Here is a 15,074-nt window from a genome sequence, read left to right on the forward strand (position 1 = left end):
TGTACAATGGCTCTTAAAGGAACGCAGACCCTGCTGAGTCATTTCCATCATTACATCTTACATCTTACATTAAACAAGCTGGTTAGCTGTTAAATCAATACCTTGACATTGACTTATGACCACAATTAAGCCCAAAATGTCTCTTGCAAAGCGAGTCGGTTGTTAAGCGATTTTTGCCCCGTTTTATGACCTTTCTTGCCGCAGTTGTTAAGCGAAACACTGCCGTTGTTAAATTAGTCACACGGTCGTTAAATGAATCTGGCTTCCCCCATTGACTTTGCTTGACAGAAGGTCGCAAAAGGGGATCAGATGACCCCAGGGACCCTGCGACTGTCATAAGTACACGCCAGTTGCCAAGACTCTGAATTTTGATCACGTGACCCTGGGGAGGCTGCAGTTGTCGTAAGTGTGTGAAAAACACTCATGAAGTCACTTTTTTCAGTGCCGTTGTTACTTTGATCGGTCACTGAACGAATGGCTATAAATGGTTTGTCTGAAATGGTGTAGGGCAGTGTTTCTCAACCTTGGCAACTTTACGATGTGTGGACTTTGCTAGCTGGAGAATTTTGGGAGTTGAAGTCCACACATCGTAAAGTTGCCAAGGTTGAGAAACACTGGTGTAGGGTTTCCTGCCAGAGCAGGGGGTTGGACTAGAAGACCTCCAAGGTCCCTTCCATTATTATGATTATGATTATTATGATTATTATGATTATCTCGAGGATTATCTGTACTGTTTACAATCAGTCCGTCATTAACACTGAGAGTTGTTAAAACCACCTAGGCAGCAATAATAATAATAATAATAATAATAATAATAATAATAATAATAATAATAATAATAATAATAATAATAATACTGTTGGAAGGGATCTTGAAGGTCATCTGATCCAACCCCCTGCTCAGGCTGGAAACCCTACAAGATTTCAGACAAATGGCTGTCCAGTCTCTTCTTAAAAACTTAAAAAAAGTGTTGGAGCATTCACCGCTTCTGGAGGCAGGTTGTTCCACGGGTTAATTGTTCTGACTGTCAGGAAGTTTCTCCTTAGTTCTAGGTTGCTTCTCTCCTTGATTAGTTTCCATCCGTTGCTTCTTGTCCTGCCTTCAGGCGCCTTGGAAAATAGCTTAACTCCCTCTTCTTTGGGGCAGCCCCTGAGAGATTGGAAGACTGCTATCATGTCTCCCCTCATCCTTCTCTTTGTTAAACTAGACATACCCAATTCCAGCAACCGTTCCTTATATGTTTTAGCCTCCAGTCCCCTGATCATCTTGGTTGCTCTTCTCTGTACTCTTTCTAGAGTCTCAACATCTTTTTTATATCGTGGTGACCAAAACTGGATGCAATATTCCAAGTGTGGCCTTACCGAGGCCTTGTAAAGTGGTATTAATACTTCACCTGATCTTGATTCATTAATCCCCATTAGGCAGCTTCCTTGCCAATAGCAGATCTGTTTTCATATTTTGATAAGACCACCCAACCACGAATTGATTACGACTGAAAGGATAAGTGTCGCAGACAAAGTAATTTCCCACAATCATCTAGGTTAGTGGCTGAAACAGGATCGGGTAGCTTGTGGTCCAATCTCTTATTACAGAAACCGTGTTGGATCCCTGATGGCTTAATATCGTATGGTCTACTTATCGGGACATCTCAGGACCTGTGAATGTAGGAATGGGATTTGTTTAACTAGGATTATAGGGTTTAGCTTGTTACATGAACCTAGAGACGTAGTAGATACGGAGTGTGAAGAACAAGTTCTGGCCAAGATGGCGGCTTCTGTGATAGCCGTTCCTTCCTTTGGGCCAGGATCTCCAGGAGAAGTTCATCCATCGATTGTCCTTCACCTCCTTTTGTGATCTTGTCTTCTCCAGCTTTTTGCGAGGATGACGTGACCTTCTGGGTGGCCGGGCTGAACTGGCTGGTGACGGATACGCAGCGATCACCCACTCCTCTCCAGACCGAAAGGTATGGGCCAGCGGGAGAAAATATGGGCAGAGCACCGATAGTCACCGAATCTGGAGCAGATGAGGGCACGCCGCTCAATCCGGCACTTTTTTGGAGTGGACTCACCTGGAATGGATGAAGACGGTGGTCCCAGATTAAGAGTTTAGAATAGAATAGAGCTGGAAGGGACCTTGGAGGTCTTCTAGTCCGGCCCCTTGCTCTAGCAGGAGAACCTATACCATCTCAGACAGGTGAATGTCTAGTTTCTTCTTATAATTCCTCCAGTGATGGAGCACCCACGATTTCTGGTGGCAGGCTGTTCCACTGGTTGACTGTCCTCAGTGTCAGGAAGTTTCTCCTTAGTTCTAGGTTGCTTCTCTCCTTGATCAGTTTCCAATCATTGTTTCTCGTCCTTCCCTCTGGTGCTTTGGAGAATAGTTTGACCTCCTCTTCTTTGTGGCAGCCCCTCAAATATTGGAACACTGCTATCATGTCTCCCCTATTTCTTCTTTTCTTTAGACTAGTGTGTCCTGTCCTGAGGCCAAGAATGGCCAACTAACACTTACCAGAGAGGAAAGGGTCATTCCTTCAATCAGAATAGAGCCGGAAGGGACCTCGGAGGTCCTCTAATCCAACCCTCTGCTCAAGCAGGAGACCCTATACAATTTCAGATAACTGGCTGTCCAGTCTCTTCTTAAAAAGTTCCAGTGCTGCAGCATTCACAGCCTCCAGAGGCAGGTTGTTCCACTGGTTAATTGTTCTAACTATCAGGAAGTTTCTCCTTAGTTCTAGATTGCTTCTCTCCTTGATTAGTTTCCATCCGTTGCTTCTTGTCCTGCCTTCAGGCGCTTTGGAGAATAGCTTGACTCCCTCTTCTTTGGGGCAGCCCCTGAGATACTGGAACTCTGCTATCATGTCCCCCCCCTCCAAGTCCTCCTTTTCTCCAGATTGGCCATCCCCAATTCCTGCAACTGTTCTTCGTATGTTTTAGTCTCCAGGCCTTTAATCATCTTATTTTGCTCTTCTTTGCACTTTTTCCAAAGTCTCAACGTCTTTTTTGCACTGGGGTGGCCAAAACTGGATGCTGTCTTCCAGGTGTGGCCTTACTAAGGATGTATAAAGCAGTACTCATACTTCTCTGCCCCCTTCCCCATTCCAACCCCAGAACACTAACCCGAGCAATAAATTACTCTTAACTTTGCAAGGGGACAAAAGTCTTCATCACCTTTGAAGATAGCTGAGGAGCTTCAGCGCAAAGCAAATCATAAAGAAGCAACGGATGGAAACTCATCAAGGAGAGAAGCAACGGAAAACTAAGGAGAAACTCCCTGACAGTGAGGACAATTAACCAGTGGAACCACCTGCCTCCAGAAGTTGTGGGTGTTCCATCACTGGAGGTTTTCAAGAAGAGATTGGAACCATTTGTCTGAAATGCTTGAGCAGGAGGGTGGAGTAGGAGACCTTCAAGGTCCCTTCCAACTCTGTCATTCTGCCTGCGTACCGCTTTCTAAAACGGTGACCTCTCGTCTTTCTCCTTCAGATGGTTGAGGAAGCAGTTCGACTCCATGGACCGATCTAGAGAAGGCAGGTGAGTAGAGAGATCTAGAGGAGCCACGGAGGCTTCCATGGAGGAACTGGTGCTTCTTCTGCTCCTTTCCTTTTTGTCCCCTTGAGCAAAGTGTGTTAGGCACAGAGAGCCCTAGTGAATAGTCTCAAAGTTACTCCAATGAGTTACAAGAATCTTCCCGGGCTGACTGCCTTCACTTGGGACCCGTCAGATAAGGGATTCCGGGGGAAGTCAAGCTTGTTGCAGCTTCTGTAGTGTGGGCTCTCTGGTGCTCTCTGAGCTGGGTGGTTCTCCTGCAGATGTTTTGTTAACAAACTAGGTAACATTATCAGTACTAGAAGGAAGTGGGGTTGAGGAGGAGGAGGAGGAGGAGGAAGAAGAAGAAGAAAAAAAGACTGTGGGGTCCTTGGTGTTCTCTGAACTTGGTGGTTCTCCTGCAGATGTTTCGTTACCAAACTAGGTAACATCATCAGTACTAGAAGGGAGGAGGAGGAAGAAGAGGAGGAGGAAGAGGAAAGGACTATGGGGTCCCTGGTGGTCTCTGAGCTTGGTGGTTTTCTTGCAGACATTTCATTGCCCAACTAGGTAACATCATCATTGCTAGAAGGGAGTGGGGTGGAGGAGGAGGAGGAGGAGGAGGAGGAGGAGGAGGAAGAAGAAAGGACTGTGAGTTCTTTTGTGCTCTCTGAGCTGGGTGGTTTTCTTGTAGACGTTTCATTACCAAACTAGGTAACATTATCAGTACTAGAAGAAAGTGGGGTTGAGGAGGAGGAGGAGGAGGAAGAAGAAGAAGAAAAAAGGACTGTGGGGTCCTTGGTGTTCTCTGAGCTTGGTGGTTCTCCTGCAGATGTTTTGTTACCAAACAAGGTAACATCCTCAGTACTAGAAGGGAGTGGGGTTGAGGAGGAGGAGGAGGAGGAGGAGGAGGAAGAAGAAAGGATTGTGAATTCGTTTGTGCTCTCTGAGCTGGGTGGTTTTCTTGCAGATGTTTCATGACCCAACTTGGTAACATCATCAGTGCTAGAAGGGAGTGGGATTTACAGAGAGGAGGGGGAGGAGGAGGAGGAAGAGGAGGAGGAAGAGGAATATGGAGTCCTTGGTGCTCTCTGAGCTGGGTGGTTCTCCTGCTGAGGTTAAGCCACACTGCTCCACCCCGTTTCTAAGGACCCCAACATGGAAGAAGACCCCCCCAATACACAGGGAGAGAAAAATCCTTGTAGCACCTTCTTTGTACTGAAGAGTTTTTGACGACTGCATCCAGTAAAAAATTAGGTCAGTCTGGAAATAAATGCTCACACTTTCTCTGCTTTGTGTTGTTGTTACTACTCTGCTCCTACTTCTAGAACACCTCCACTAGGCTGCGCCATGTAGAAAATAATTTCTAAATGAGAAAGAGGCAGCTCTAGGTAGGGCTTTAGGATTTCACCCTGTCCGTGCAGAATTAATCAGAAAGAACAACGCTCCAGGCAGGTAGGCCAATCTCTTGCTAATTCACCGCTCAGCCTTCCTATTTATTCCAGCAGTAATAAATCTAATGTTGGATTTGGTTGGGGGGGGGAGAATCAGGGAATTGAGGTCTACAGATGTGGCCAAGTTGCCGAAGCTGGACAAGTCTTTGGTTGGACCAAAGACTTTGGGGGAAAAATAGAAAAAAGCCAAGAGGTCAGGGAAGGGGGGGGGGCAGTGCCTAGGCATCCCCCACCCCACCCCACCCCTGCCAATAAGCCATAAACAGGATGTGGGGCAGGAAGGGGAGGTGGGAAATGGGTGTGGAGGTAGGAAGTGATGTGGAGCTGGACGAGGAGGAAGTGAGGGTCCAAATTTTTTTTATTTTTTAAACCAAAGGTGGATGATAGAATTGCACATTCAAAGCGGAGTGAAAATGTGCTTACCTCCACACCGAGGTTACTTAGCAAAAAATAAATAAATAAAGTCGCAAGTCTGCTTCTCGGTTTCCCAGAGGGTTAATTTTTAACTCACTTTTCATCTCCTTCACATTCTTTTAATCAGCTGCTCATTTTAACCCCCTGATCAAGGGGGTTCATCTAAAGCGAGAAGGTCAGCGTTAACTGTCTGGGATCTTCTCCAGCAAAGCGTCTCTTTGGCTCTCTTTTTTTTTTTTTTAAATTTATTTATTTATTTTTCCAAACTCTCCCCCATACATATACCGTGATATTTATCAGATGTTAACATACATAATAATAATAATAATAATAATAATAATAATAATAATAATAATAATAATAATAATAATAATAGTAATAGTAAAGTTGGAAGGGACCTTGAAGGTCATCTAGTCCAACCCCCTGCTCAGGCAGGAAACCCTATACCATTTCAGACCAATGGCTGTCCAATCTCTTCTTAAAAACTTCCAGTGTTGGAGCATTCACCGCTTCTGGAGGCAAGGAGTTCCACTGGTTAATTGTTCTCACTGTCAGGAAGTTTCTCCTTAGTTCCAGGTTGCTTCTCTCCTTGATTAGTTTCCATCCGTTGCTTCTTGTCCTGCCTTCAGGCACTTTGGAGAATAGCTTGACTCCCTCTTTTTACATTCTTTTTACATTCTTATATATAAGATACTTTTAATGAAATAAATACATACACATGACTTTTGGTGTTGCTCGCCCGTTTCCCCTTTCACGGCATCCACACTCCTTCTTCTTTACCTTCTTTCTCCCTTCCTTCTCTTTCTTCCCTACTTCCCTCTTCTTCCTCTCCTCTCCTCTTCTCTTTCCTTCACCACTCTCTCCTCCAACCTTCCTACTTCCTTCTCCCCTCCTTTACTCTTTTCTCTCTCCTCTCCTTTCTCATCCCTCTTCAGATACAATTCAGGGGGTAATGTCCGAGCAACTCCTCTCTCCAAATTTCCCTATCTGTGGCTCTTGTTGTTCTTACCCATCAGAGGATCTTGTTTGTAAGTCCCAGGAGAATTATTCGGGTTAAAGAATTCGATTATTCTATTAAAAGACTAATCTCAGGGCTGCTGAGAACGGCTGGGTGCATAAGACCTTCCTCCGGATTGGAATTCAACCTGGCCCGGCATCAGGAACGTCACGTTGGAAAGATCAGCTTTGGAAGTGCAATTTACAAAGCAAGGTCTCAAGGGCAGGCCACTAGCATATAAAAAGAGAGCCAACCCCATCTCCCTTCTAGCACTGATGGTGTAACCTAGTTGGGTCATGAAACGTCTGCAAGAAAGCCACCAAAATCAGAGAGCACCAAGGACCCCACAGCCCTCCTCCTCCTCCTCCTCCTTCTCTTCCTCTTCCCTCACCCCTCTCCTCCTCCTCCAACCCCACTCCTTTCCATCACCGATGATGTAACCTAGTTGGGTCATGAAACATCTGCAAGGAAACCACCAGTCTCAGAGAGCACCCATATATATATATATATATATATATATATATATATATATATATATATATATATATATATATATATATATATATATATATATATATATATATANCTGTCAGGAAGTTTCTCCTTAGTTCTAGGTTGCTTCTCTCCTTGATTAGTTTCCATCCATTGCTTCTTGTCCTGCCTTCGGGCGCCTTGGAGAAGAGCTTGACTCCCTCTTCTTTGGGGCAGCCCCTGAGATACTGGAAGGCTGCTATCCTGTCCCCCCTCGTCCTTCTCTTCATTATTTTTTTAATGTAATCTTCCGCATTCAACCAGGCTGGACTTTTTTTTTTATGTTTAATGTTAGTTTGAATGACCTATTCGTTCGTTTAGCAAAATTTTACCCCTAGGTTGAAGCCGCTTTAGCGGTTCGAAGCCCTTTTTACAACCCAGTTTGTAATCTGCAAAAACCAGTTTGAGGACTTTAGCCCAAACTGGGAGGGCGGAGAAGCAGGAGACCTGGGGTGGGATGCCTCCTGCTGCCCCCTGCTGCCTGCAATGGAGAACGGCAGCTTGGTTTCAGCAGGGGAAGATAATAGCGTGAATATAATTTTTAAAAATGTTGTCGTTCTGTTTTTAATCATTTGCAATCCTCCAGGCAAGATGGGCGGCACATAAGTTCCATTAATAAATAAAAATATAAAAATAAAAGAACCGAAGGGGGAGTTGTGTCTTTGTCCAAGGGTCTTTGTCTATCAGGGGAATATTATTTGCAGCTGTCACAATTCTGCAAGCAAATTCTAATCTTTCCCTGTGGATTGGGATCTGGGACAAATGTATAGACCAGTGGTTTTCCAGCCTTGCAACTTTAAGAGGGGTGGACTTCAACTCCCAGAATTCCCCAGCCAGCACAGCTGGCTGGGGAATTCTGGGAGTCGAAGTCCACCCCTCTTAAAGTTGCAGAGATTGGGAAACACTGACAGAAAAATCTAATTAAAATAAAATCTGCAGATCCAGCGCTGTGGAGTTGGCCCTTTAAATCCCCACAAAAGTTTTATTTTCTTGGCAACTTTAAGCTATGCTGGCTGGGGGATTCTGGGAGTCGAAGTCCACCCCTCTTAAAGTTGCAGAGATTGGGAAAGGTTGACCGAGAAAAACCTAATTAAAATAAATTCTGCAGATTCAGCGGTGTGGGGTTCATCCTTTAGACCCCACCCCCCCAAAGTTTCTTTTCTTTGTGCGGCGTAATGCAATCTCTAGATATTGGACCGGGATGAGTCCTGTGTTCAAATCCTCTCTCCACCATGAAAAGAGCTGTGCAACTGTGTAGGCCAGGATTTTTTTTCCTGCCGTGTAGGGATTAAATGAGGAGACCCCCCACCTCCTTAAGCTCCGAGAGGAAAGGGAAGCCCTGAGCCACACAGGTGGGGGTGTGAGTTTCGTTGTGTGGGTCTGAACGCACGTCCAACTGTTGTTTCTCTTGCAGCATCAGCCCCAAGGATCTGAAGGCCCTGTTACCCCAGGTCAACTGCCGTGTGCCGAATATGCGTTTCCTTCGAGATAAACTCGTGGTAAGCAGACGGGTGCTCTTTGCAGGCAGTCCTTGATTTACGACCAGAGTTGAGCCCCAGATTGATCTTGCTAAGCAAGGCAGTTGTTAAATGAGTTTTGCCCCATTTTGCGAGCTTGTTTTGCCACAGGAGTTAAGAAAAAGGGGCACAAAATAACAGCACAATAACAACCCCCTTACTCAGTAGTAAGTCAAAATCTCAATTTTCTTCAGTCTTATCGTAGCTTTCTTTCTTTGCCAAATCACAAATTTAATCCACTCTTTCTGTTCCTTTTCGTTTCTCCGCGCAGGAGGTGGAGGTTCGCGGTGAAATTTCCTTCAGCCATTTCACCCAGTTCTACAAAAACCTCATGTTCGATGCGCAGAAATCGGTAAGAACTTATGGCGTCCATTGTGGGAGGAGAGTTGTGCTCGTCAGCAAGAGCTAAAAAACCAGGGGGAATCTGATAAAGATTGTCCTCGCCTTACAACTGTTTGTTAGTGACCACTCAAAGTTACAACAGCACTGGAAAAAATGGCTTTTTTACACTTACGGCTGTTGCAGCAGCCCCTGTGAGTAGGTGAAAAACATGAGTCACTTTTTTCAGCGCCGTTGTAATTTGGAACGGTCACTAAATGGGTGTTTGTGAGTCAAGGACTCTCTGTACCTCCCTTTGTGCTTCAAATACCTTTTTCTTCAAACTTGTTAAAACTTCCCGACCTTGTGAGCAGGCTTAATGTCACGGTTCCGACAGATGAAACTCTTCAAAGAACTTTGAGGCATTGTTTACTTTAAAGAATCTTTATTTGAGTGGCATAGAATCGGCACTAACACAATCGAAGCCAAAAACTAGATTCCCCTCCCTAGAGCACATAGTATCAAAACACAATTCCCTCCTCCAATTAACAGTCATAAATCACATTCTCCAATTAGCTTGAAATGCAGGCTTCCCCTCCATTTCTCCAGCCTGCCAATTCTTATCATCTCTTATTTCAATAACCTTGGTTCTCACGCTAGGTCCAGTATTGTTATGTCTAGCTGAACTCTCATGCACATTCCTCCCCCCCAGCATCATCTAACTCTAACTCTAAAAGTAAAACATAAGAACAAAATGTTTGCATCTCCAACCGTTGTCAAAGCAAGAACATCCAATGTTAGCAGCATTGACATCAAAACTGGTGGACTCACTAACATTGCTGACACTAACGTGTCGCCTCTTTGCTTTTCAGATCATTGAACAACTAGAGCTGTCCTTCCCTCTACGGTAAGTAGGAAGCGTGCCTCAGTTGCCCCATCTCCTCTTGAGCCCAGGTGCTCATTCACCCAGGCGTTGTCTCTTTCCGCCTTCTTTGGGAAGATTTTCCCAATGGTGACTGAGTACAACTGCACAAATATAAGGTTTGCTTCTCCAGGGTGAGCCAAGAATTGACCAAAACATATGAAAAGCAAAAATAAAAAATGCTACTTGGGGCTACTTCTCTGTAAATTAGAGAGAGTCGGCTTTGAAACTTGCGTTTCTATAGTCCAGTGTTTGCTGACCTGGGCAACTTTAAGATGGGTGGACTTCAACTCCCAGAATTCCTCAGCCAGCCAAAGTTTCTGAACCTCAGCAGCGTTGAGAGACTCCTTCGTCCAACATCTGCCAGTTGGATGAAGTGAATGTCCAGTTCTTTTCGTCAATCATCTTGGGGTGTCTTTTTTTTTTTTTTAAAAAAAGATTTTATTGAGTTTTATAGGGTTGGGGATAAAATAGGATTGGGATAGGGATTAAGGTTTAGTGTGGGGTTAGGATCAGGATTGGGGTTATCCCCCAATAACATTTTGCATCTTTAGCAAACAGACTATTGTCCGGGTACATACGTTCAGTTAAGAATAGTTGATATAGTAATAAATAACTGTAGTAAGTGTAATAAACGATAGTCATAAACAGTATCAGTTAGTCAACGCGTATCATTCTTCTTACTAATATATATATATTCAAAATAACACATCCCATTCATTTCTCACTAGTTCGTTTTCCTAACCATTGGTAAAAATTGTCCCATGTTCTAAAGTAAACTGAATCTTAATAATAATGATAAAGTTGGAAGGGACCTTGGAGGTCATCTAGTCCAACCCCCTGCTCAGGCAGGAAACCCTACACCATTTCAGACAAATGGCTGTCCAGTCTCTTCTTAAAAACTTCCAGTGTTGGCGCATTCACCGCTTCTGGAGGCAGGTTGTTCCACTGGTTAATTGTTCTCACTGTCAGGAAGTTTCTCCTTAGTTCCAGGTTGCTTCTCTCCTTGGTGAGTTTCCATCCGTTGCTTCTTGTCCTGCCTTCAGGTGACTTTGGAGAATAGCTTGACTGCCTCTTCTTTGGGGCAGTCCCTGAGATATTGGAACACTGCTATCATGTCCCCCCTCGTCCTTCTCTTCGTTAAACTAGACAGACCCAATTCCAGCAGCCGTTCCTTGTATCTTCTTTCTCTTTACTCTCTAAAGTCAATCTATCCATTTCTGCACATTCTAAGATTTTCTTAATTAAAACCTCTTCCGTTGGTAAGTTTTCATTTTTCCAGTATTGGGCAAATTATTCTATTCTCGCTGCTGTCAGTACATGCAATATTAATTCATAATTAATATTCATTCTCCTCATAATTAGGCCCTAATATTCCTAACAAAAACAGTTCTGGTTTAAATTCTATCTTGTCTTTTAATCATCTTTTCCAACCATCTTGGGGTGTCTTACTGAGCGCAGAAGACCCCTGAGGTGTGTTAAACTAGCGTGGCTGGCCAGAGAATTCTGGGAGTTGAAGTCCACCCATCTTAAAGTTGCCTGGGTTGGTTTTTCCTCACCCTTCCAGTCGGAGCAGAAGAAGCTTCTTGGATGAGAAGCGAAACGTCTTCGAAGAAAAACCAGAAAGTCCAGTTGCCCCCTGAAACATACACCTTTAGGACGCCCGGGTGGAGAAATGCCGTAGAATCACTTAATTATTATAGTGAATACCTGTTTCAAGGACCCTCCACCAAAGGTATCTAGATTCCACCTGGAAGTGGAATATAAGCTAGACCAGTGGTTCTCAACCTTTTTAATGGCGCGACCCCAACCGGTCGTAAGTCGAGGACTAAACTGTTCGTAAGTCGAGGACTACACCGGTCCTAAGTCGAGGACTACCCAACCGGTCGTAAGTCGAGGACTTTCCCTGCCCGGGAGCGCCGCGCGTGCGTGGTTCCGCCCCCTGCGCCGGCCGAGGCGTAGCTGGCAAGCGGCAGAGACGGAGCAGGCCGACCACCAGCTGGCCCAGCCCAAGGGAGGTAAGGCACCCGCCGGAAAAGGGGAAAAAATGGCGGACAAAAAAAATGGCGGACAAAAAAAATGGCAGACAGCCTTGCTTGGCGACCCCCGTGAAATGGTCGATTGACCCCAAATGGGGTCCCGACCCACAGGTTGAGAACCACTGAGCTAGACGCAGGTGTAGTCAACCTTGGCTCTTTTATGACTTGTGGACTTCAACTCCCAGAATTCCTGAGCCAGCACAGCTGGCTCAGGAATTCTGGGAGTTGAAGTCCACGAGTCATAAAAGAGCCAAGGTTGACTACCCCTGAGCTACAGCTAGTTTGATAAGCAAGGAAGCAGAACTTTTGGAATACAACCGTAAACACCTGTGCCTCAGAGTATCATCTGGAGATGGTCTTCTCCAAACTGGTGTCCACAAGATGTCCAGCAAGACCTGTACGTGATGCTAGCTGGGGATTCTGGGACATGCGGTCCCGACTCGTCTAGAAGATGCCGGAAGAGGGATGAGTGACACGAAAGATGCAAAGACTTGACTAAGTACCGATAAAAGAGAACGTTTCCAGTTCAGAGTAGAACTGTGGGATCCTTGGTGCTCTCTGAGCTTGGTCAAGCTAGCATTGATGATGTGACCTAGTTTGGTAATGAAAGGTCTGAGAGAACACAAGCAAGGTGAGAGAACACCAAGGACCCCACAGTCGTCGTTGTCGTCGTCGTCCTCCTCCTCCTCCTCCTCCTCCTCCTCCTCCTCCTCCTCCTCCTCCTCCTCCTCCTCCTCCTCCTCCTCCTTCTCTCTGCAACTTTCCCTCCCTTCTAGCACTGATGATGTTACCTAGTTAGGTAAAGAAACGTCTGCAAGAAAACAACCAAGCTCAGAGAGCGCCAAGGACCCCACAGTCTTTTTCCTCCTCCTCCTCCTCCTCCTCCTCCTCCTCCTCAGTTTGTGTGTGTGCGTGGCACAGCCACTGAGACGCTTCCTTCTCTCCTGCTTCCTTTTCAGGAACATGGATCGGCCGGAACTCTGTCAAATCACCTTATATGACTTCCAGAAATTCTTACAATACGATCAAAAGGTATTTTCTGAAAGAGATAGCTTTGCTTCCGTGAAAACCAGCAGAGATAACGGGGTGTTGTTGTTTTTTAGCTTGTTTCATCTCCGTCCATTTTAATAGCTAATGTTTTCGTGCTGCTTTTACGGTGCTTTAGTCCAGGGCTTTTCAACCTTTCCACCCATTGTGCCACTTTTAGGATATGGCAACATCCGAGTACCACCAGTCGCCTAGCAAGGCGTCAAAAACTGGATGACCAAAAAAAAAGGAAAAAAGTGATGAAGTACAGGTAGTCCTCGACTTACAATAGTTCGCTTAGTGACTGTTCGAAGTTACAGTGGCACTGAAAAAAGTGCCCCCCAAGCCACAGCCGAGCAAGACCCCTGCCTGCCCACCCGGCCGCGCTCTTCCTCCTGTCCGAGGTTTTCATTGTTGTGAGCATTTCTGTTGAGGATTGGCAGCGGGGGTGGGGTGGGGGGTGTTTGGTTTTTATTCCCCCCCCCCCCGTCTGCTGGGTGGTTGCAGCAGGTTTTGGTCCCTTCACATGACCCTGGGACACTGTGACCGTCATAGATATGAATCAGTTGCCAAGCATCTGAATGTAAATCACAAGACCCTGGAGAGGCTGCAACATTCCAGCTGATCGGCGCTTCTTCTGGGCTCAGCGGAAGCGCCAGGATCAGCGCCGAGCTCCAGCTGGATCCTGGCGCTGATCCTGGCGCTTCCGCTGAGCCCTGACAGCCCTGCAGCTCCAGCCGTCTCTCGCTCAGGCTTGTGCGGTGCTGCCACCGATTCAGCTCATTCCCCTCCCCTGCTACCACTTTTCTAGGATGGTTGCGTACCACCTGCCATGTGCCCATGTCCCACAGGTGGTACCCGTACCACTGGTTGAAAAGCCCTGAATTAGAGGAGGGAATTGTGCTTTGATACTATGTGCTCAGGGGAGGGGAATTCAGTTTTTTCGAAGTTCTTTGAAGAGTTTCATCTGTCAGAACCATGACATAGGTTCTCTCTCTAACCTGGTCTTCCAAGTCCTCCAACGGGGCATCGATCTTGATAAAACCCGTGCAGCGCCTATCAAAGTGGCGGGACTTTGATCGTAGACGCCATCCTAACTTTTTTTGACCTTGCCTGAGGATGCCCCTTCCCTCTCGGTTCAAACCCGGCTCCCTGGCTGCGCAGCTTGCTAGTAACTCTGCCTTCTTCCTTTTCTCTGCAGGAATCCTGGGCGAGCGACCTTGCCAAAGTTCGGCGGTGCATGTGCAGCTACTTGCAGGATCGTTCTGCCGACACGACAGAGCCCGTCTTCCAGCTGGATGAAGTGAGTGTCTGGCTCTTTGTGGGATGTCTTGTTTGGGCTCAGAAAACCTCTTGAGATGTAGTTAGACCGGCATCTCTCAACCTCAGGAACTTTAAGATGGGTGGACTTCAACTCCCAGAATTCCCTAGCCAACTGCAAGAGGGATCTGGGAGTCCTAGTGGACAATCCCTTGAATAGGAGCCAGCCGTGTGCTGCAGCTGCCAAAAAGGCCAACACAGTGCTGGGCTGCATTAACAGAGGGATGGAATCAGGATCAGGTGAAGTGTTAATACCACTTTACAAGGCCTTGGTAAGGCCACACTTGGAATACTGCATCCAGTTTTGGTCACCACGATGTAAAAAAGATGTTGAGACTCTAGAAAGAGTACAGAGAAGAGCAACAAAGATGATTAGGGGACTGGAGGCTAAAACATATAAGGAATGGCTGCTGGAATTGGGTCTGTCTAGTTTAATGAAGAGAAGGACGTGGGGGGACAGGATAGCAGCCTTCCAATGTCTCAGGGGCTGCCCCAAAGAAGAGGGAGTCAAGCTATCCTCCAAAGCACCTGAAGGCAGGACAAGAAGCAACGGATGGAAACTAACCAAGGAGAGAAGCAATCTAGAACTAATAGTTCTGATAGATAAAACAATTAATCAGTGGAACTTCTTGCCTCCAGAAGTTGTGGGTGCTCCATCACTGGAGGCTTTTAAGAAGAGATGGGACAGCCATTTGTCTGGGATGGTATAGTGTCTCCTCCTTGACCAGGGGGTTGGACTAGAAGATCTCCAAAGCTTCTTCCATCTCTGTTACTCTATAATAGTCTTTCTCTCCCTCATCTTTGCACAGTTCCTGATGTTCTTGTTCTCCAAAGAAAACATGCTGATGGATTCCAAGGGTGAGCAAGTGGTCCCTGAAGAAATGAATTTCCCCCTGTCCCAGTACTGGATCTCGTCTTCACATAACACGTAAGAGTTCCTTGGATCCTTGGGTTTGAGGAGGGTTAGAGGAGAGGAGGAGGAGGAGGAGGAGGAGGAGGAGGAGGAGGAGGA

General features: G+C 46.0%; 1 protein-coding gene across 1 annotated transcript in view; it reads left to right on the plus strand.

Annotated features, from left to right (window-relative positions):
- The window catches only part of LOC107298984 (1-phosphatidylinositol 4,5-bisphosphate phosphodiesterase gamma-1-like), a gene marked incomplete at its 5' end in the record, with an annotated part of 60,621 nt that overhangs the window by 5,764 nt on the left and 39,783 nt on the right, over positions 1-15,074 (plus strand). The window contains 8 exons of the mRNA XM_015828342.1: positions 1,870-1,963; positions 3,483-3,530; positions 8,335-8,419; positions 8,709-8,789; positions 9,628-9,662; positions 12,676-12,748; positions 13,944-14,045; positions 14,872-14,990. Of these exons, the coding sequence (XP_015683828.1) occupies positions 1,870-1,963; positions 3,483-3,530; positions 8,335-8,419; positions 8,709-8,789; positions 9,628-9,662; positions 12,676-12,748; positions 13,944-14,045; positions 14,872-14,990 (637 nt within the window). The remainder of the gene's footprint in view (positions 1-1,869; positions 1,964-3,482; positions 3,531-8,334; positions 8,420-8,708; positions 8,790-9,627; positions 9,663-12,675; positions 12,749-13,943; positions 14,046-14,871; positions 14,991-15,074) is intronic.

The sequence above is a fragment of the Protobothrops mucrosquamatus genome, unplaced genomic scaffold, assembly GCF_001527695.2.
Source record: "Protobothrops mucrosquamatus isolate PMUCROS unplaced genomic scaffold, P.Mucros_1.0 scaffold4411, whole genome shotgun sequence".
In the NCBI taxonomy this organism is placed as follows: Eukaryota; Metazoa; Chordata; class Lepidosauria; order Squamata; family Viperidae; genus Protobothrops; species Protobothrops mucrosquamatus.